Raw genomic sequence first — 24,024 nt, 5'->3', positions numbered from 1 at the left:
TTGGGACCTTTGTACCCTGCTGGTGTCAATGGTATGTGATATAACGACTATGGGGAAAGTATTGCAGTTCTTCAACAATGAAATATAGAATTACCATATGACCCAGCCATTCCACTTCTGGGATTATAGCCTAAGATATAAAATCAGGGACAGGGACTTAGACAGTTACATATATATATATCAGCATTATTTTTAATTACCAAGAGGTAGAAGCAACTTAAGTATATATTGGCAGACTGATAGGTAAAATAAATAGAAGATAGATAGATAGATAGATAGATAGATGATAGATAGATAGATAGATAGATAGATAGATAGATAGATAGATAGATAGATAGATGATAGATAGATAGATGTGACATATATATTCAGTAGAATATTATTACATTTTTAACATATTTATCTTCCTTTTAATTATTTGCAAGTGTATGTGTGTCTATGTGTAAGCATGCATGCACATGAGTGCAGGAAGCCAGAATAGAATATTGGATTGCACCTGGAGCTAGAATTTCAGTCAGTTGGGAGCCACTTAACATGGGTGCTGAGAAGCAAGCATGGGTCCTCTGAAAGAACAATGTGTGCTGTTTACTGCCAAGCCACATATATAGTGCCTATCACATTTTCTTAAAAGAAAGGGAATTCTAACACCTTCTGTAACATGAATGAACCTTAAAGACATTATGCTTTAAGTGAAATAAGCTAGTCACAAAAGTTCAAATATTGCACGCTGCCCTTCCATAAGATGCTCAAGTGGTCAAGGTCATGAAGAGAGAAAATACATGGGATGAGAAATGGAGACTCAGTAACGGCGACTCAGAGCTTCAGCTTGTAGGGATGAAGAGCATTTCCTAGGAAGAATGACGGTGACAGCTTCACTCAAAAATTTAAAGTGGTAAATTCTATGTAATATCTATCTTTACCATAGTCCTTAATTAATTAAAACTAAAAATTTAATTCTGCTCCCTCAACTGGTCCATCTCAACAAACTTTTCACATTTCTGTTGATTGTGTTCAGACCTCCTGAAAAGGGAACATCAGGCTGACCTGAGTTGAATTTTCGTTCTACTGGGGATCCTTTCAACTTCATGCCCACAGACAAGACATTGTGTTTCATTTTCTTCATACATAAAATATGGAGAGTATTTTACCAAGTCACAGAATTAAACAAGATTGTGTAAAAATGGCTGGCAAATAGTTCACACTCGGGAAATTATTGTTAGCACTATCAGCATCATTTTTTCCTACTTCAAATTCACCATGAAAAAAAAGTACATAGCAGAATCCTTACAATAAGAGCTCCACGTATCCCCCACCTTGGAAGAAGATCCACATAGAGCCTACATAATTCAGCACTGAGTTACGAGACACAGGTATGCTTTGTGAGAAGACAGAGATTGCTGGGGGCTACAAAGGCAAGATTTCAGGAAGAAAGAAATTTAAACAGGGACCTTGAAGGATGGTTGGAACTGGAATAGAAGATAGGAAATGAAAAAGTGATGGGAAACTTGAGAAGAGGCAGAGAGATGTGATCCTGTGACACTTCTCCACTCTTCTATTGGTGACATTCATAAAAAGGATGGCTGGGAAACCACAAGAAAGCCTCAAGTGTATATTTCTGATGTTCTCATAGTATATCAATCAGTTCATATAGTAGAGAGATGGTATATAGTAGAATTTGGTATGTAGCTAGTGGTTGGGCAGTATGCTCAAGTCTCTGGAACTGATTCCAGGCACAGAAGACAGGGAGAAAAGAAAGAAGAAGGAAGGAAGGAAGGAAGGAAGGAAGGAAGGAAGGAAGGAAGGAAGGAAGGAAGGAAGGAAGGAAGGAAGGAAGGTTGAAAATACTGATTTCTTCATTTTAGAATGTCAGTATTCTAGTATTCTTGAGGCCTTTGATGGACTGGATGAAACTCTTCCAAACTATTGAGGCTATGCTGCTTAACTCAAATTCTCTTGATTCAAATATCAATCCTGTCTGAAAGATGGCTTCCTTAGAACATTTAGAATGGTTTGACCAAATAATTTTTACAAAGTTAACGAAAAGAAATGAATTGTCAGACAAAGTAACATGAACAGGAAATTTAATACAGAAAATTGTTGCCTAAGAACATGAAAGAGTAATTATACCTGTAAACAGGGATCCCTAAAAGATATCTTAGGACAGAAGAAAAGTGCTCAAAAAGGATATGTTTGGAGGTGAGAGTTCAGAAATCACTGAAAAGGTTTGTTTGGGCTCACTGGATGCTGAGGTGCCCGGTCAGAACCAATCTATAGTCTCTGAGGAAACAAAAAGCAAAGTTAACAGTGCTCAGGTGAACCAAGGCTGCTAAACAGGAATGCAGCAGGTCCGGTGTATGAAGGGTATCACACCTGATGCAGGTGTGAAGTCCGGAGAACATGGGGCCTGCATCATGGCAGCCATCAGAACTCTTAGCGCTTAAGTAAGCCATGACTGGTGCTTGGGCACAGGAAGAAGTCCAGTGCGGTAAAGCATATGAGGGATGGTGGTGTTCTATTTGCTCTGGCAGCTGGTGAAACCTTTTTCTTCAGGAGTCCAGTGTTTTGAGTAACACTTAGTGAAGGAAAATCAGATCCTGAAATGTCCATCCTCACAGATGACAGAAGAGCATACAGGGCAGATACCTGGACTAGTCCCCGGTCTGAATGGCCTAGGAATCCCTACTATGTCATTTTTGTCCAAGGTGAGAACCAGGGAAAGCCCTAGACAAGCTGCACTTAGCAAGAGAGAAAGTCTCAAGGGCTCCAGAGTAGGAAATAGCATTATTTAGGCTCTTTTGAACACCCAAATCCAGAAGGATTGTTACATTAAATTATCAATAGACTGACACAGAGAAGCTCAGTCTTCATATATAAGTGGTTGATTTCTTTATGAAGATCCCTAGGATATAGTGGTAGAGACTATTGGGTATGGAATATTAGTTCATATTTTGAAAGGCAGAAGAGTCAACACGAATCACTGAATGATCTGAGACACTGGCACCAAATGTCAAGGATTTGAGCAAATTCAGTGTCAAGAGAAAATAATGAAACTGAGGTGAAGATTTCAAAAGAAAAGCAGAGTTTCTCTTTATCAACTCATGTCACAAAGAGCAAAAGCAGAACAAGGAGGAGAAAAATCTGAAAAGAGGGCATGGAGCCATATGTCCTATTCGTGAGGAGGCAGGGTAAGCAAGCCATCATGTCTGTAGACAGAATCTGAACCCATTGTGAACTAGAACTCTCAACTAAGGCACTTCTTTCACAGCAAGGGAACCATGCTTAACCAGTGACGACAAACAGTTGAAACATTAGACCTGGAAAAATCCAACCATCAGAGAAAATGACCATAGGAGCCAAAGAGTTGATGAGAGTAAGAAGACTTGTAGCTCAGTGGCAGAGAACGTGCCTAGCCTTTGCAAGGCCCTGTGTTCAGTCTCCTAAATTGTGAGAAAGAAAGAAAAAATAGTGAGATGTCTAATCAGAAAACCAGTCAGATTCTAGGTAGGATTTGAATGTCCAATGGAACATCTAGCCAATGATACAAGAACCACAGAATGGTGGAAGAAGGAAAAGGCAAAGGAACTCATCGATGTTCAGGTTGTTAACCCAGGGATGGGAGAGGCAGGGCTTGACAAAGATCCAGAATGTATCCCCTCTAGGCAACTCAGCAATAAGAGCCTGGTTCTCTGTAGTGGAGTGGGCCCCTGTCTAGGAGTGGCAGAAACATCTTAGCCCAAACATTTATATACCATGAATGCAATGTCATGCATTATCTTAAACACTTTACATCTGATTAACTCTTAAAACAACCCTATTTTGTGTGGGCGGTGGTGGCACACAACTTTAATTCCAGCACTTGGGAGGCAGAGGCAGGTGGAACTTTGTGAGTTCAAGGCCAGCCTGATCTACAGAGCAAGATCCAGGAAAGGCACAAAACTACACAGAGATACATCGTCTTGAAAAACCAAAAAAAAAAATAAAAAATAAAAAAATAAACCAAACAAAACAAAAAAACAACAACCTTATTTTGCAGAAAAGAAATTGAGGCACAGGGTGATTATGATGTCAATAGCAAATCATTTAAGTGACTCACTAAGTAGTATAATGGGGATCCAAACTCCTTTCTGGGTGTGGAGTCCCTCTACAAATATATATGTATATATATATATATATATATATATATATATATATATATATATATATATATATATATATAGAGAGAGAGAGAGAGAGAGAGAGAGAGAGAGAGAGAGAGAACATAGTAGTGCCTTTTTCCTATGATTTTACCTTCTGAGGTTTCAGTGGTTCCATTATCTGTGGTCAACTGTGTTTAAAAAAATCTAAATGGAAAAGTCCAGAAACAAATAATTCATCTCGTATTGTAAGCCTTTCTGAGTAATGTGATACATTTTATCATCCCACTGCATCCCACTCTTGACATAAAGCATGACTTTTTGTATTCTATCTACACTCCATATACTACCCCCCCCATTTGTCACTTATTGGCCCTTTTGATTATCAGATCACCTGTCCTAGTGTCATGGGTTTTGTGCTTATTGCTTTAGTTAATTATGTTCATAATGTATAGAAGTATTGATCCAAATGAGTGACACAAAACCTAGAAGGACCAACCAAGTCTTGTACTATGGCAACATTTCAAGGTATGAAGAAAAATGTTTATAATCAGGGTCCAGCACTCTCTGCTTTTTACACATCCACTGGAGTCCTTGGAATAGACCCTCTGAGGATATGTGAGCCCTATTGTGCATTTAGACAGGACACTTTAAAACAAGCATTTTGTCAGAGGGCACATGGTACAGAATGCCTTTGTTGGACTTACAGCTTTCAGGCTGTTAACTCGGTTTCACTACTTCACAGTTTTTTCTTTTCTATAAGTGTGAGTGTTGAGACAAGGTCTTGCTATACACCTCAGGTTTTCCTTCTACTCTCTGTGTAGTCTAGAGTGGCCTCCATCTCATGGTAATCTTGTCTTCATGCCCTGAGTACTGCTATTCAAGGCATATAGCACCATATCTAGTCCTTCAGTCCCCTTTTGTAATGATAAGTATTGCATGGTTGTCCATACACATCTAAGAGTAAGTTAGAAGCCAAGGGAAAAAAATGTAACAACTGAGCCATTCAATTGAGAACATAAATTTCTCTTCAAAGCTGTAGAGTTGGGTAGCCCAAACTCAAATACTATTGGAAACCCTCCCCTTGGCTAACTTTCAAGAAGATACCTGTTTGTCTGGCAAATTAGGATTTGTCCAATGACAACAAGCTCCTTTAGCTGCAAGGGCTCCCATGAAGACAAGCTTCTTTAGCTGCAAGGTCTCCCAGAGCCTCCTGGAGCCTGGAATCTTGCTGCTGCCAGGAAACAACATGATTGAGTCAGCCTGTATTTATCACACTGAAAACCTGATTCCCCACTTCAGGCAAACTGAAAAAGAAAGCACAAAACTCTCAGTTGGCAGCCAGTTACCTCTGTTGATGTCACATCTGTAGCCAGGGATTTTTATAAAAGCAAAGAAAGAGCCATAGCTCTATGGAAAGATGAAATACCTTATAGGCGTACTCCTGCTTGGAAGGGTGAGTGGTTGCAAATTTAGAAATTTATGAAATTGTCTTCATCTCTTTTTTTTTTATCAAAGTAAAAGGGAATGTCAAAAATCACAAAGCTTTAACTGGGAAACTATTATTACTCATCAACAAGGGTGTGATTTTTTGCCTTCATTTGACTTTCTATTTTCTGTCATTTTCATCCTATCTTGCCTGCTTGTAGGAGAAAAATGAAACAAAAACAAACAAATAAATAAATTCATACATAAATAATATGAAATAATATAGGGAGGGGCTTGTAGTTCCTCAAGAGTCATGACTTCTATTTTTCCACAATACAAAGAGGGCAAAAGGCAAGGCAGTGAAAGCCTTCCTCTTCTCTCCTTCCTTCTCACCCATGCCCTTTACTTCTCCTGTGATCCTAGGGCATGGTCAGTCATAAGCTTCTTCTCATGACCACCAAAGAATGGTGGTTTTAGTTGCTGGCAGGGAGAAGGTGCCCCAAACGGCTACCTAGAGATAAAAGGTGCCCAGTGTCATTAACAAAGCTCTGATGGACACTTCTCAGTTTTGCTCCAACCCTCCCATTTTTATAGCTTCTCAGTTCTGCATTGTATTCATCTTTTCATGGGATGCTCCCCTTTAAGACAGTCTTTTTCTATCTAGATTTGTCTTGTCTCTGCTTTACTTCACTCAGAATGATCTCTTTCTCATGGTACAGATATCTTTCCCTGCCTCCTTAAAAGTCTGTGGATTTTCAGGGTTGTACTCCCAGATAAAGTGAAACATACACACAGTGTTCTCAGTTTTTTTTTCTCCTTTTCAAAGACTAGGAGACGTGGCAACAACAAATTTCTATCATGTTCAAACCAAAATTTTGACTGAAGCAAAAATTCAAAGGCATCCATAGGTAGTTTTATTTTAACGGAAAGCCTCACAAACACACACAAGCCCTTGTCTTTCTTCTTCTCCATAAAGACAATCTATTTTAGAAGTGCATTCACTCTAGGTTGGGTTTTTGTCCTCATTATTGCTTGATGTTTCCCGTCTCGGAACACTCTGACCTTTGGAATTCATTCTGCAAAAAATATCGTTTCCATGATAGACAACCCCAACCTCACCCAAGGTCTTCCGGCACAAGCAGCCCGGGTTCCTTTATTCTCAGTCTATAGCTTCTGGACAGCACGAAACAATTCCTAGTTCAATCCCCTCAGCATCCATGCTATGTTAATCAGTCCTGCACACAGGCAGCAGCTGGACCTGTGAACTGGCTCCAGAATAGACAGCAATGCCAGAGGAATTCTGTGCCTTGGACAAAAGAATATAAAGTTGTGGGGAATGCAGCCTTGAAGAAATTTTCATTGTTCCATCACAGCAAAGAAAGACTTTTGGCAGCACATTAGGGAAGGGATCAAACAGAGCCAATTTTATGATCATTGCCAAGCTAAATAACTGAATTTTTCTTAAGGAAGTAGGGTTTTTTTTTTTGTTGTTGTTGTTGTTATTGTTTTGTTTTGTTTTTTATTTTATTTTTAAGGCATGACAGTAAATAGAAGCTGGGTTTTAATTGTCCTTTATCTCTAGAAAACATTGATTGATGAGCATGGCACCACAGTGCCAGCAGTATTAGGATGAGATCAAGTGGAGTCTTTTTTTTTCAACATCTGGATCTCACCAAGGTCCTTGTACCAGGGAAACCTAGATAAAAGAATACACCAGAAAGCACAGCTGCAGGGGAATCCACACATGCTGCAATGCCCCGTGACCAACCTGTCACTGCAGCTGCCACTAGGGCCACAGAAGGCTTGTCATCGGGGAACATGAGGCAGCAGCTGGGGTTAGTGAAAATACCATCTTGGCCATGGTGCAGAGTTTGGAAGAGAAAGTATCCCTTTTAAATTGAACCCATTGTTCTCTCTCTCTCTCTCTCTCTCTCTCTCTCTCTCTCTCTCTCTCTCTCTCTCTCTCATACACACACACACACACACACACACACACACACACACACGTAACTTTAGGGAAGAGCCTCTTAAATGACTAAAGGCCCTATTCCTGGTTGTAGAGTGTGCCACGACTAAACTTTGCTGAATTCGCCTACACCCAAGAATGTGGAAAGACCCTGACATTCCGTGAGTGACCAAACAGTACTGACACTCAGGCCAGCGTCACCTAATCTGTATAATGGGCCCTCACAAGGCAGACTCAGTGGGTATTTGCTTTCAGTGAACACATCAGTTGCTTACCAATGGAATAAGTTCATTGGGTTTTATTTCTATTTCTAATTCATCTTTAAGATGCCCCTGAAAATGTAACTAAGTAACCAAAATGTTGAATAACATAAGCATTTATCACTGATTCCAAAAACCAACAGTCCTTGTATCCCAGTGATCCAAGAAGCCCGACATTTGATAGATGCAGTGTGAAAAGACACTTCTGGAAGACAGGGTTCACGTTCTGCTTCTGTGTCATCTGTGTGGCACTGCAGCACACCACTGGATCTAATAGTCTTCCTCTAAAAAGGTGAATATTAAGATATAGTTCATGAAAACATATAAGATACTACTTATAGTTGAAGAATCTCCTTGCCTCCATTCACCTATGTGCCTAAGACATGTACACAAATATTCATAGAGGTATTACTCAAAATAGCACTACACCAGAAAAAAAAAATGTCTGTCAGCTTACACGTGGAGAAACAAGTTGTCACATCTCCTACAATAGAATATCACTCTGTCTTAAAAAAGAATGAAGTGCTAATTCCTGCTGCAACTTAGAAGTTTAAAGACATCACACTAAGTAAAGAGACCACAAGTTATATGGTTCCACTATATTAAGCATCCAAGAATGCCAAATGCATAAGGACACAAAAATGCGCCTGTTCATCTGTGATTTGGGAAATGGTAGCAATTGACTGTAAATGTACTCAGAGTAAATTTAGAAGTTAATGGACACATTCCCAAACTAGATTGCAGTGGTAGTGTCTTAACTCCATAAATTTAGTAAACATCAATGATATGTAACTGTGCAGTGAGTGACTTCATGCTAAGTAAGTTCAATGCAGTAAGTAAGCTCAATGCAGAGGTGGTAACAACAGATATTAATAATGAAGTGGAAATTTTGAAAAATAACTATAAAATAAACCAAAATAAAGACCATTTACCTGTAAGATTATTTTTATATGAATATCATTGTATGTTAAAATGTTGTCCTTTATGGAAAAATATTCTTTGTTATTTTGTATGACTGTCTTTGATCTTGGAGATTCATAAATCTTATGAAAATTTGTCAAGCCAATTGGTTGATGGAAATGATTTAGAAGGGGGTCTGACATACAATAAGCATGGAACTCATAGTGTAGGTGCTGTGTAGAGGTATCACATCATTACAATGTATATCACGTGATACAGAAGTCTTTTGTTGCCTTTTTTGGTGATGGGAAAGCTGGCATTGATAACACTTTCCCAAATGAGCATAAATAAAGCTCATATTCATAACAGCTATTCAAAGGTATTTAAGAATTACAAACATAATTTGGAATATTGTAATATATGCTAAGGAAAATATAATTTGCAAAGTGTGTTTCACTTTACTTTCATGTTAAGGAAAAAAATCATCATCACAGTCTTCCTTGATTTTTTCATTTTCTCCACTAACTGAACATCTTCTTTATAAATTACAGGATGAAGAGAAGTGGCCACCTCTAGACATAATAAAATTAGAAGGAGCAGAAATTGATGTTGACAATAGCTTGGGAAAACCATTTGTGTTTAACTGTATGCCTCAGTCTGGAAGTAGAATATTTTGCCTCTGTGCAACTTCAAACCAAGAGATGAAAAGGTAATACATTAATCTCCTGGCTCTCCGGTTTTACTTTCAGTCAGAAGAATATTTCCTGAGTAGTAGACTTGCATATTCTTGGAAGCAGAAATAAACAGAGAACAAAACATGGTAGCATATGTTTTATTAAATTCAAGAAGTTTAGGATGTCATTATTTCATTTTTTAAAACAGAATTTCCAAAGAACATGAGCATACTCTGTTAACATTACTACTGTAACTCTCCTTATTTTCTTTAAAAGACAAAAGCTCAATAATGCTGCAGCTCCCTGTTTATATCTCTCATTCCTAACAAATTACTAGATGCATACACTATAAGATGGATAGTTATCAGTATAAAAATAATGAAGCATGATATGGAACAATACAGTTGAGTGAGATGAGGTAAATAAATAGAGACTCCACTGACATTGTATAAACATATATTCCACAAAGAGAGAGAATGTTTTGGAATTCAAAAATGTGGCAAAAGTTCTAGCCATTAGATATGTACCCATTCTCCTGAGGGAATGCAGCTCATTGGCCATTTCAGTGAACCAAGTGAAAACTGTAAGGAAGGAACTGACAAGCTAAGGTAAAGGGTGAACAGGCTACAGAACAGAAAGTGAATGGGAAGAGTATAGCATCAATGTGTCTAGTCTTAACAAATACCTCCTTCCAACGTTAAAGGGGGTACTAGATCAGAAACATCTTGGGCAAAAGTATTTTGTTCGTATTTGTGGAATATTGCATATTTGAATAAATATATGGTAAAGGACAACCAGGATAATACGATAACAACTTTGTTCTATCTCAATGAGTGCACAGTATTTGTGCACACCAAACATGCCTAAGACCCCATTTTAAAGATTCTGTGGATTATCTGTATAATGAAGAGCCCATCCTTGGCCCCAAAAGTAAATAAATGGGGAAAATTGTGGAAGAAGAAGTGGAAAGGTTGTCAGAGCCAGCAGATCAGGGAGTTGGCTGTGAGATTGTGTCTCCTAGTAACATCAGAGGTTACACCCATGAAATCTCACCAATGTGACTGCCTAAACATAAGCTGAACAGGGAAGACATCATAGATATGCCAAAGCAGACAGAGGAAGGACCAAGAGGTCTCAGCTCTACCCAAAAACACTATAGGCAGCTAAGGAGTGCCGAGAGTGGTGGAAATAGTCTTCCCCAGGGACGATCACACCCATTGGTCATCCAGTGTCCAACAGTAAGTGCTGAAAACACACATACAAGTAACAGTATATGGCCTGAACATGTTAGATTTAGGAATATATATGTATGTATATATAGTGCCTATAATAATAATTAGTGGGAAAAAAAGAGGCCATGAATTTGAAAGAGAACAGAGGGTGGTATAAAGGAGAGCTTGGCAGGAAGAAAGGAAAGGGAGAAATGTTGTAATGTAATTAAATTGTAACCTCAAAAATGGGAAAAAAAAGTAAATAAACAAAACAAAATGCCAAGTCAGATCTAAAATGGTAGGGCATTTGTTCTTTGGGATACAAAATAAAAGTTGAGAAGTATCCTAAGAGAAGATATATGACATACCCACTGAGAACAGGAAGTAGGAGCTTGTGAATGTGGGAATGAAGGAGTTATTTATGGAAGAGATGCACATACGGAAGGAGACATGGAGCAGAGGGGGTCCGGGGAAATACACTGGACTGTGGGGATATCAGCGAGCAATGTGCTTTGATTGGAAGTTGGAAAGTTTGAAACAAAAGTGAAAAAGGTTGGCAGGTGGGGTAGGGTCCATCTGCCAATCCTAGGTTAAGATGCAAGGCTGGAAGAGCTCAGACCTCCAGACGGAACACCACTAAGGCATACCAACAAAGCCACTATGTTTGAAGAACACTTAAGAAAGGACGGCAGGCACTAGCCGTTCACCAGTATTTCCATATTTTAGGAGGCTGTGCCTTATGGTTAGTACAGCAATTATTAACATTTATGCTGTTGTAAATAAATTCCAAACCTCAGAAATAGTGAATGAATTCTCTCTTAGGCGCTGATTAAATGATAGTAGTGGGGGATACCATGAATTTTGCTTTAGATATGCATAACGGTGTAAGGCTTTGCCTCAAGGTAACCTTACATTTGCAAGAATGTTGCCTTCACCCAGGAGTGAGGAAACACATCAGAGGCTCAGAGGCTCCAGACTGCTCTACCTGAAGGACAGGTTAAGCAAGAACAAGCTCCTCTTTGGGACACTACACAGTCCCCATGGGTAGTCCCTCTCATCTTACTGTCTTTCAGGTGGCTTGAAGCAATGCACAAAGCAGCCCATCCTGTCCGCCAGGTAAGGTTTCCTCCTCAGCCCTGGTCTCTGTTTCCAGTTTGTGTTTCTTTACAGAAGGGAGGAAGGTAGATGTTGTGCTGCCCATTCTGGGACATCTTAGGTCTGTTCTAAATGCTGGGGAAGGGACTCGGAGTCAACAGGGGTTCTGCTCAGATCCGAGAAGGGAGCTTTCCGTCCTGCTGCTCTTTTCATTTTCTAAAGTTTGTATGACATCCCTTGCAGGAAGTATCAGGATGGAGTCACAAAGTGAAGTGTAATTACTGAGGCACACAGAGCCTTACAGTAGTAGTCCATCACGGTGCTGCTGGTTCTTTGTGCTCTCAAGATCTCCAGGATGTCTTGGGCTGCTGCAGCTGTCTGAGCAGCTTGTGAGAGAGTGTGCACTGTATTCAGATTCTCAGTGCCAGTGGGGCCATGTTCATCTCTGTTCTATAGACATGTTGGTCACCTTGCACTATTCTTCCACACCCATGGTCTCCAACTTTAGAACAATGTCATTCTGTTATATTTATACCTACAAAATGTCAAGTGATTTAATTACATCATCAGGTAAGTCATCACTTGAGAGCCTAAAGCACTGGGTACCCTTCTTTCTGAGTTTGTCCCATAATGATTTTGTGGACCACTGCCTAAAGCCCAGCTGTTTCATTTTTACACTATGGATATGGTTTGTAACGAAGTTATTAATTGCATTTAATAAGATCATTCCTTCATAAGATGGCATTCACTTAGTACTGTCTGTACGCACTTGGAGTTTATGCTCTGGCAGAAGTTCAGGGTGGAGTTTGGATGTCCTTGCCTTGTAACTGTCCATTCAGAACAATCATAAGCATTGTCATATAATGAACAGCAGGGCTTTTGTTTCCTTTTACCTGGAACACAGCACTCAGTACACTCACCCATCTCTCCAGTGCACCACCCTAATGAGCCTGAATACTTTTAAGAGCTATCCATTCTGCTAATGCACTCAGAGTGTCGGCAGCAAGTGAAAAAAAATGAACAGCCAAACTCCCAGCAGGCTCCCACTTCACAGCACAGAATACAGCAAGCTCTGCATTCTGATATCTTTTCACCGCCTTACTAAATAAAACTAAAGGGCAAAACCAAAACGGAACAAAGAGAAACTGGCAAGCGCAGGCCAGTCCTGATGAAGAAATAAAGCGCAGGGCTCCTGGCCGCGGGTCAGAGTTCTCAGAACGAGCCTGTTTCCCAGGCCTGTGGACTGAGGGCTGCCCTCCAGGTTAGAGGGCCTCCATTTATCATCAGCCTTCCACATCAGTGACCGTGAGAGCCCCAGGCTGGGGCTGGCCTGGAGCATTTAATTTGCACAAGTGGGGGTTCAGCTAGAGAAAGGCATGAGCCGGGGGCTGCTATTATTCATAGTGGACATACCAGGATCCAGCCTTGGAGGGTAGTGTGGCGTGAGAAGCCCCATATCAGGCCAGCGCTTTACAAACAGGAGCATCAGCAACTCTTTGCTGAGGTACCTATCCCCATTGGCTCTCTATTCCCAAACTCCTGGTTTTTTGTTGTTGTTGTTGTTGTTGTTTTGTTTGGTTTTTGGTTTTGGTGGATACTCTTGATTTCTTTAGAATACAATAGAAACCAAAAAGAAGGGGGAGTTCTCTACAGGCAAAGGATAATTTAACTGTGACTCAAGCAGTGAGATTATATTAGCAATAGAATTTTTCAGAGCAGTGGCTCCCTAAAGTCAAATAGACTTCTCCCCAGGTCACTGCTCTGTGGGTCAAAGGCATCTGGTGCAAGACGACTTACTTATGTATCACTGTACTACGCCTGCAGAACCATGTCTGGGAAGATGTTACGCTGCACAACAGTAGGCTCCCACCTCTTGCTATCAAAAATCCTGAATGCCTGGGCCTTCTGCACCAGCTGGAGAGAAGCACAGGAGAGTGGCTCCAGCACTACTGCATTCTGAAGGATGGCTGCTTGTACTTCTATGCTAGCATTCGCTCCACTCAGACATCGGGTAAGGAATCAACGTCACTTGAAATTATTGTAATTACAGTACTTAGAAGGACACCTTAGCTTTAACGAACCTTTGGAATGCCCAGTACAACTGCTTCACCTAAGACAGCCCATCGATACTCCACAGAGGAGGCACCCTTGCGCTGCTACTGTAAGCAATCTACTGAGATCTTAACAGCCAGGCTAGCCCTGGAGCCTGGAGCCTTAATGCCTCATGTTTGATGTTTAGAAGTTAAAAGACCAGCTCCTCATTCCTTTGGTCACTGATGACCTTCAAAGGGAATGCTAGTCATTTTTTTTTAGGTAGAAACATCATCTTTTCCCCAAAGTATTCCTAACTTGGATGCTGGCAGTCTAGTGGTTGTGTTTTGTTCTTGTTGTTGTTTTTTGTTTTTTGTTTTTTGTGGTCAGTTTGCTCAACTTCCCACAACTTACTTTCCTTACTTATAAAATGGAAATAATGGAAACAGCAGCTGTCTATTGTATAAGAATGCTGTGAAGACTGAGCCATTGTTATTGAAATAGCATTAGTTCTGCATTTAGTGGTCTGAATATAGAAAGCTATTCCCATATATATTACATTCATTTATCATAGAATTACTTTACATTCTTATGAAGTTAATATGTAGTTGGATTTTTCTTTGGGCCCCCAGCTTACAAATAATGACAAAGAGACTTCTCATTAATTATGAAAGCTCAGCCTATAGCTTAGGCTTCTTGCTAACTAGCTCTTATAACTTAAATTAGCCCATTTATACTAATCTGCATTATATCACGTGTCATTACCGCTCTCCTATCTTGTACTTCTTGTTTCCTCTCTGAATCTCTTGGCATCTCTTGCATGCCTAGATTCCTCCTCCTCTTTTTTTTCCCTGGAAATTCCACCTATACCTTCTGCCTAGCTATTGGCCATTCAGCTTTTTATTACTCCCATCACAGCAATACACCCTCACATAATGTACAAATATCCCACAGCATATACACATATTTGAAATAGAATATACATATAGAATATGTGTATTTAGAAGATATAGATACAAAAATATCATGGGAATAATAAAATAAATATACCTGAAATCTACAAAAGAGCTCTCTCGCATTTTAAAAAATTATTATCTAAGTTATTTATTTCAAAATTTTAATTGAAATTCAATTATATCAGTCCCCTGCTTCCTTTTCTTTCCTTCAACCTCTCCCATGACCCTGTTGTGTTCTCTCAAACTAATGGCCTTTTTTTCTTTAATTGCTATTTTTACATAGATATAAGCACATGTATAAGCTAAGCTTGTCTAGTGCTCATCTCCCTCTCTCTCTCTCTCTCTCTCTGTTTGTGTGTGTGTGTGTGTGTGTGTGTGTGTGTGTGTGTGTGTGTGTGTGTGTGTGTGATATCAGGGCTGACCACTTGGTATTGAATAACCAATTAGGATTTCATCCATGGTGAAGACTGAATGGTGAAGACTAATTCTCCCTCTCTCATGAGTCTTTAGTTGTTTTAGTTTAGTTTTGTTTAGTCTCTAGTTCTTTGTCTAGCAGTGAGAGTCCCCCTTCCATGTTAGCATGTCTATAGGTGTTATCACCAGGCAGGTCCTATTTAGGCAGCCATATTGTCAAGGTATCATAGGTGAAGCAGCCCTTTCATCAATGAATGAATTATAATTTTTTAGGTGAAAATTTCCCTTGAGGGACATTTTGTTAGTATCTCAAAACTTAAATATAATAACCACTGATATTCTCATAATTGATGTTACAATATATAAACAGGAAAGAAAACACAAATATTTGTACAAACATATTCTTAACAAAATATGACAGAAACACTCATGTCAGTTATAGTCTTCATTTCTTCACTTGGTCATATGGCATTGGCTGGCATTTATAATTACCTTCTTCTACTACTCATTCCGTACTTCCTCCACCCCCAGCAAGCACTTCAGCAGGTCTTGCTTCTTATCCTGGGGGACCGATTCATTCATATATATATATAATGAATATATATCAAAAGGGATTTATTAGACTGGCTTGCACAGTAGAGTCTGAAGAGTCCAACGGTGGCTGTTTCTTACTGGGGAGGCTGAGATCCCAGCAGCTGCTCAGGCAACAAGACTGGATCCCTTCTCAGCCCCGGTCAGCTGCTGGAGGCCTGGAAGATTTCTGAAGGCCACTAGTCTTCAGTCCACACTGGAAAGCTGAAGAAACTGTGTTTCGATGTCGATGAAGATGGCTGCCACAGAAGCGGCAGTAGCAGCAGCAACAACTCATCACCAAGAGGTGACAGCAAGCAGACACAAAGGCAGAAACCTTCCCTTGGGCTTACTCATATCTGGGCTATTGCCAGAAAGTGGCTCCCATATATGCAGGGGTCTTCTCTGCTCAGCCCTAATTAAGAAAATCCTAACCTAATCTAGATAACCTTTCACAGGTATGCCCAAAGGCTTGGCTCATGAATGGGTCCTTCAAGTTGGCAATATGAACTCTCTCTCTCTCTCTCTCTCTCTCTCTCTCTCTCTCTCTCTCTCTCTCTCTCTCTCTCTCTCACACACACACACACACACACACACACACACACACACACACACACACACACACACACCAGAGTTCTAGTACTCATCTTTAATTCTTGCCAGAGATGCTAAAGAAGTAACACTTGACATGCTCTAATCTATAATTCTAGCTTTGGCTGTGCTCACAAAGAGCTCTGAATAGCTCTAATACAAGTTACAACTCTCTGTATCTTCGTTCCCCAGGCAGTCGTAACCCTGAACCAGACCTTGATTACTGTTTACTACAGGGCTTCTCACACTGAGCGCTCTCGGTCAGTTTCTAAGTCATAGAAACAGTGTGGTCAGTTGTGGTTATTTTTAAAACAACTGAATTAGAAACATGGGACACACCAATGAGGTGGCTCAGTGAATAAGACTGGAGCCTGATGCTCTGAGTTCTACCCCCAGAAACCCTGATAGAAGAAGAGAAAACACTCGTGACAGTTATCCTCTGACCTTTACATGCCTGGTATTCTCTCTCTTTCCTGTCTATCTATCTCTTTCTCTCTCTCTCACACACACACAAACACACACACAAATACTCACACACATACACTAATTAATAAATAAAATTCTTTTTAAATGAAAAAAACATGGTATATTGTAGTGCCTCTCAAGACTTTTAGTCAATTATATTAAAACATACAATAATATTCATTTGTAAGACCTTTGGATCACAACCAAAATAATTAGAAAAATACTGATACGCAAAAGCCTTTAGTCTCTGAGTACATGCCTACTCCAATGGGTAATGTTTTTGTTTGTTTGTTTGTTTGTTTGTTTCGAGACAGGATTTCTTTGTGTAGCTTTGGAGCCTGTCCTGGTACTCACACTGTAGACCAGGCTGGCCTCGAACTCACAGAGATCCACCTGCCTCTGCCTCCTGAGTGCTGGGATTAAGTGTGTGTGTGTGTGTGTGTGTGTGTGTGTGTGTGTGTGTGTATACCACCACCACTGAGCTCCAATGGTGAGTTTTATGTCAGAATCTTAGAAGAAGAAATATAAAGCTAGTCATTGCTTTTGGATTTCACTGTAATGCACCTGCCATTTGTTGCTTCCAGATTGACACTAGACTCCTGTGGTCACATCCTGTCCCTCTGAGTTTCTTCACTGTTTTCTATATTCTAAATAGTTTTCATTTTAGTCCACTGACCCTTCTGCAGAGCTGGGAAACCTCATATAATACTACCTCTTCCTGAATGTAGCTGTAGTTATATTGGCATGCTATTTCTTTTTATCTGTAGTGCTGAGAAAATACTGAGGATAATAAGAAGTGAGAGGAAAAAAAATAAAAGTAGAAAGGAGGGGGGAGGGAATGAGCTGTGGAAAACAGTGTAGCCCTGGCTTCCTGTAAGAACTATATTAGGCACTAAACCCACATTTTCTCTTTCAGCTAGGTATATATGCCTCTAGGGGACAGTGGGTGAATTGGAGAGAATTCAGTTCCCGGAAGGCTTTCTTTGCTTAAGTCTCAAAAGAGTTATTTGTCCTTTAGCAAAATGTACTGCTGGCCCTCATGTGCCTGCTAATATTAAGACTATTTCAAAAGTCCCTTCGTCAAGGGCCTTCACATAAAGCTGTGCCCACATTCCCTTTTATCTCTCTCCAGCAAGAGCTAGAAGTAGCAAATCATGACGGTCGGCTGTTGTTTGTCACTAAATCACATCAAGGTCTGGGTGCAGTTCTCAGAAAGATTATTTTACCCTGTTACAGTAAACAGGGCAAATCATGCTCACACAGTTCTTTCGGCTAACATGGGACTGGACTGATAATTACTGTTACTAATGAAGCAGCTTAGACCCAGAGAAACGTCCTTAAGTGAGCTTCTGGGGTTTACAGCTCAAGCTTCACCGTCATGTAAGCCCTGCAAGTGACTAGGAAGACGTCTGCAAGGCTTTGTTGTTTGTAGCAACAATTTTTTTAATTCTTTCATTTATTAATATCTATTGGTTTTTACTATTTCATACATGAATATAATACATTCTGGTCATACACTTTGTGGTGGTCTGGATGAGGTATCTCCCCCGTGTCTCGGGAATTTGAATCCTCGGTTTCTAGTTACTGGCTCTGTTTGAGTGTAGTTAGGAGGTGTGCCTTGCTAGAGGAATTACATCACTGGGGGTGGGCACTGAGGTTCCAGAAGCTGCTGCCATTCCCAATGAGCTGTCTTTGTTTCCTGCTTGTGGTTCAAGCTATATGCTCTTAGCTTTCTGCTCTAGCCACGTGTCAGTCTGCTCTCCCCAACCGTGATGGGTCATAACCCTCTGGAACCCAAAGCCCTAAACTCTTAGTTCTATGAGTGGCCTTGGTCATGCACTTTATCACAGAGCTAGAATAACAACAAATACATGGTTCCATCCTCTCATACCCTCCTCCCTGCACACCAACCTGTCCACCTTCCCTCCAAATCCCTGTCACACTTTCCTGTCTTTTGTTTTGGTGACCCACTGATGTCCCCATCAGCCCAGGTGTGGAGCCATCCACTGGAGCACAAGTAGTTATACCACCGAAGACAGTGACTTCACCTCTCTGAGCAAGTCTCAGCTGCCAACAATTAGTGAACACAGAGATAAAAGATGTGCTATGTCCACACAATGGAGCATCATGCTACAATGAAATCAAGAACTGATGTCTAACACGGGTGAACCCTGGAAACACTCTGCTAAGTGAAAGAAAGCAAACACAGAAGAGTGTGTCCTGTGAGATGGCTTTTCTATTCGGTTCTGCAGGAAAACGAGCAACTACGTAGAGAGGAGAGTAGGTAGAGATTATCAACAGCTGGGGTGGCACCTCAGATAAGGAGTGACTGTTTATGGGTGATGTTTCTGTCTGACATGAGGAAAGTTATGCTGATGATCATACAAATGCTGTAAGTAAACTAAGACCTTTGATCTGTACCCTCCATATGAAGACTCAGTGATATTGCAATAAGTTTTTCCATCCCGTCTACTCCTCATCTCTCAGCCTATCTCAGAGAATGGTATCACCCTATTGGGTGAGCACCATACCCCTGAGGTCAACTAAGGTAGAAGAAAATATCTATCCACTTCTGAAGTCAATGTTTTCCCAAGACTTGGAGGAAAAGTGGACAGGTTGGTGTGCAGGGAGGAGGGTATGAGAGGATGGAACCATGTATTTGTTGTTATTCTAGCTCTGTGATAAAGTGCATGACCAAGGCCACTCATAGAACTAAGAGTTTAGGGCTTTGGGTTCCAGAGGGTTATGACCCATCACGGTTGGGAAGAGCAGACTGACACGTGGCTAGAGCAGAAACCAAGAGTTCCAAAATGGACTCTTTTCAACTGAAAATTTAAAAAGGGAATTTAATATCACCTTTTGCATCCCCCATAAAAATAAGCAACCCCTCCTAACTTCTAAAGTATAAAACCCTTCATTCTGCGTAACATGAAAATGCCTGTCTTCCTCGCACAGTAAGCTGACAGTGAGTGACTTAAAGGAAGCCAGAGTCAACCCTACTCAAGCTCCACTTTCATACTTCCACATCATCATGGCTGAGGCTATCAAGTAGACTGTAGCATTTTTTTTGTTTGCATTTGTAATGAAGTGCACTGTGGTCACTGTTGGAGGTGCTAGGGGATGACAGCAAGGTGACATGGGAGTGGTGAATCTCTAAACATCCTAGCATTACTATTACTAATAATGCCTGGGTCTCTGCAAGAGATTTGGGCTACCTCAGAGCAGAAGAAACAGACAAGAGTTTTGACCCTTCAGAATCTTCTCCTAGACCACGATCCTTACAAACCTCAAAAAGGGAACAAAATTCACACCAAGGAATACTCTTAGATTTAAATGACCATGAGAGGAAAATTACTTTTTATCACTGGTGAGTAAACCTATCTATTCTCATTGCCAATTCAAGTTGGCATTTTAGTATCACCCTGTGGAGACATATTTTAGGTGGGATTTGCAGTGCACAAAGAGGGTGAGAATCTGTGCTGGTTGTAGAAACTGCCTGCAGCCTTTATCACACTTCAGGGAGTATGTTTTAAGGACTCCGCCCCCAAGAAATACTATTTAAATACTATTTAATTTTCTTCTAATATGGCATTCCAGCTATTCCTCTTTGACAGTGGAAACTTTATTTCAAAACTATGTCCTCCTGGTAAAGAAGCTTATCCATGCACAGAGTTTGAAAAGATAAATACCGATCACTTGCAAATGGAACCGAGAAGTTCAAATTCTGCTGCCACTCTTGCTACTGGGCACTACTCAGTGTGTGGCCTCTTTTGAAGTTACTTTCCTCACCTGTGATGACAGAGCTAGAAAAGCAGTCCTTTCATACACAGAATTTTAACACCTTTTCTGATGCTCTCTCATCCTTGCTTTCCCTGTTCTCTCTTGCCCACCCCACCCCACATCTTTGATTTCACCCTGTGTAGGCGGCCTGTATCTCCAAGGATATAGGGTGACTGAACAGACCCATGGCTTCGAACAATCAGTAATTGAACTCAAACCTCCATCAGAAGAGTTCAGGACTTTCTATTTCTGTGCAGAAAATAAAACAGAAAATCAGCGGTAAGCCAAGACCTGCCATCCTCCCTCTGTGTGTCTTAGTCCCCACAAGTGGTCAGCCAAGACCTCCCCTTCCTCCCTCTGTGTGTCTTAGTCTCCAAAAGTGGTCAGCCAAGACCTCCTGTCCTCCCCTGTGTGTGTTAGTCTCCACAAGTGGTCAGCCAAGACCTCCCCACCCTCCCTCTGTGTCAACCTTGACAAGGTCTCCTTCGTAAACTCACCCCCTCGTTTTCCAATTCCACTCCTTAAGGGAAATCCATCCTTTCTCTGTAGGTTTCATACTGACTATTCTCCAAGATTATTTTTCTTTCATCCCTTTTTCAGTGACTTCTCTAGAGATACTTTTTTCCCCAAATGAAGATAGAGTAACCAGAATTCCTGCCAGGACAGTGGGTACCTCAGGCTTCAATATTAAGGAAAAAACAAAGAAACAAACACACCACCACCATTTACAATTTGTAAATACTCCATAGATTTTTAAATTTATTTATTAGCACATCTTAATTGTGTAAAACATAGATCTGTCATTTGACTTCTTCACATAACTTGCATGGATGTGTCCATTTATATTTGGTTGATTGTTTTATCGTAAGCCAGTGAAGGAAATAAAACAAATTTAATTTGTGGTGTATTCAATCTCAGGCTGTCATTCACAAATGAACATTGAAATCAAATGATTCTGAAATACAAGAGAGGTGAAGTCACGAGACACAAACTGTAGAGAAAAAGTTACTCAGCATCCTCCTCCACCTCTCCAGCCTCCCCAAGATGCCCATGCCCTCTGTACTCCGTGCCTCCCCTCACCTGCATCACAATAATCTCCCACCTGTCCCAGGCCTTTTATTACAACTACAAGGATCCCATAAATAAATTCCTTACTGAAGCCAGTAGATGACCCTGCTATAACTTTTCTAGGGACATTTATAAGAAATCATGTTTTAAACACAAATAAAATTACAAAAGTGGGACTTTAGGGATCGCCCTCAAATAGCCAATTAGGCAAGAGATTAAGGACCTCATCTGTCTCTTCCCACTATGTAAATGTTGTTTGGGCCTCACCTTTAAAGGAGGTGCAGGAGTCCGAGGCAGGTGTGTCGCTGCTGGGCATGCTGCCTTGGCTCTCTTCTGGACATCTGGCCAGCAGATACACATGATAAGGCTCCAACCAGCACACCAGAGCAAGAATCACTGAAACTGATCTAAGTCCCATCTGATAAAACCTACTAGTTTCTCTGTTCCAGCAGGTTCAATAGTTGGGGCTGACTGCTAGATTCATACGGCACTCTTTTACAGTAAAAAACAAACAAGCAAACAAAAATATTGAACCATTGGAGGAATATTTCAAAGAGTAACAGTGTAAAGACAAAAACTGGATAGAACTTAGAGCTCATGTTATTCCACTTACCCCTAAAGTAAGTTTAGAAAGTGATAAAGTTACAGTCCACACCCAGAGACCCACAAATTCATTTGTTAGTGTTTCTGAAATAGCCTGTTGGAAATATTCTTGGGTAACTGTTTCTGGTTGTTATTTTTTGTTGGATAGTAATGCAGCTCCTGCCATTAGAAACAATGTTTCATAAAACATTGTCCAAGAATATAAAATCAAGAGAAAGAAAAGGGGGATTAATTAGAGGGTATGTATGGTTTCTGGAATTTAACAAAGAAATACTTTTACCAATATAACAATATTTATTTCATGTTTGATCAACAACGCTTAAGGTTAAATGAAAATAACAAAATACTATTAACAATTTTTCAGATGATATGGCTCCATTGATCACTATACTGAACATCTTCATCTCTTCTACTTATGCCCCTTACTTTTATTATTGAGCCATCTCCACATTTTGCCTTCTCATTCAACCTGAAATCTATAGAGTATGTTTTTCCCATTAATTCCAAACTAAATAACCAAGAGAAACAATTAGAAAATAAATTAAAGAGTTCTGTCATATTTTACCTCCCCAGGGCCTGACAGGTTTAATGATCTGTTCTGTTTTTCTTTCTCTTGCAGCTGGATTACAGCTTTGAAAACATCAATCAAAAAATGGCTTCCTTTGGACCAGGCCATTCAAGAGTTCATGAATCGACCTCTAGAGGAGACTAGAATGTGAAAGAAACTGTAAATAAAAAGACAATTTTGACAAAGGTGTCCCCAATTTGATAAAAGAAAGGAAACATTTCTGAAATATAGTTTTCAAATGAATCTACTCCTTATATGTTAAAAGTTGGAGCAACTGACATCAGTGTTCAAGTATTACACTTACATCACAGACTCCTCCCTAGCCTGTTTACATTTGCATCAGCATACCTTAGCTCCCCTACCTCAAGCCTTTGAAAACATCAATAAACATATATTTGTCTCTCTCTCTCTCTTTTTTTTTTGTAAAATATTTCATTCAGAACTTTGGCCATCAGCTTCCAAGAGTATCTCTGGGCCATGATACGGGACATCAATAAAAATTAAAATCATGGAAATGGTATCTCCTGTATGATGAGTGAGTATTTCAGCCAAAGGAGGTGATCTTCCTTAGGCTCTCTCATGATGAACAGGCCTAAGCATTGCCCCAGGACTTCTCAGGTAGAGTGCTTCTCAACAATTTCTAGAAGTTATTATTTAAAAAATAATAATAATAAAATAAGGTAATAGACTGAATCTAAGGGATACATCTCACAAACATGGATCTGACTCACCATGTGAATTTCTACAAAACCAAAATGAACCACTCTAGACCTGGAGAGAAAAATCTGAAGAAAGTAAGAAAAAGCTCTGGCTGTATTTCTCAGTGCAATGACCCCTATGTTGTATTGAGGAGATTGTAACGTATTTTGGAAGCCCCACATCCTGGGCATGGACCACAGATTTCTTTCATGTTCAGCTATTAGATTAAAATACCCTGAAGCAACTCATAGCCACATGACAGAAGGTGAAAGCAAGTCTGTCCTTTCATAAAGAATGCTGTTTCTATATCATCCTGAGTGAGGTAACCCAGACTCAGAAGGACAAACACAGTATGTACTCACTCAAAAGTGGATACTAGATGTAAAGCAGAGGATAACAAGACTACAACCCACAGCTCCAGAGAAGCTAGCTAACAAGGAGGGCCCTGAGAAGGATGCATAGATCACCCAGTGAAGGAGAAATAGATGAGATCTACATGAGCAAACTGGGGGTGAAGGGTGGGTAATGGAGGGCAAGGGAGGGGATATGAGAACATCAGGGACCAGGAGGTTCAAGCTGGAACATGGACAGAGTGGGAGAGCAAGGAAAGAG

General features: G+C 40.3%; 1 protein-coding gene across 1 annotated transcript in view; it reads left to right on the top strand.

Annotated features, from left to right (window-relative positions):
* Positions 1-23,115, top strand: part of LOC102906326 (uncharacterized) — a 111,653-nt gene extending 88,538 nt beyond the window's left edge. The window contains exons 8-12 of the mRNA XM_016004167.3: positions 9,239-9,396; positions 11,646-11,688; positions 13,492-13,678; positions 20,618-20,753; positions 22,765-23,115. Of these exons, the coding sequence (XP_015859653.1) occupies positions 9,239-9,396; positions 11,646-11,688; positions 13,492-13,678; positions 20,618-20,753; positions 22,765-22,864 (624 nt within the window). The 3' untranslated portion in view covers positions 22,865-23,115. The remainder of the gene's footprint in view (positions 1-9,238; positions 9,397-11,645; positions 11,689-13,491; positions 13,679-20,617; positions 20,754-22,764) is intronic.
* Positions 23,116-24,024: the final 909 nt, after the last annotated feature.

Source organism: Peromyscus maniculatus, chromosome 13, assembly GCF_049852395.1.
Source record: "Peromyscus maniculatus bairdii isolate BWxNUB_F1_BW_parent chromosome 13, HU_Pman_BW_mat_3.1, whole genome shotgun sequence".
NCBI classification, from domain to species: Eukaryota; Metazoa; Chordata; class Mammalia; order Rodentia; family Cricetidae; genus Peromyscus; species Peromyscus maniculatus.
The sequence above is the reverse complement of the archived record's forward strand: the minus strand, read 5'-3'. Positions and strand labels throughout refer to the sequence as shown.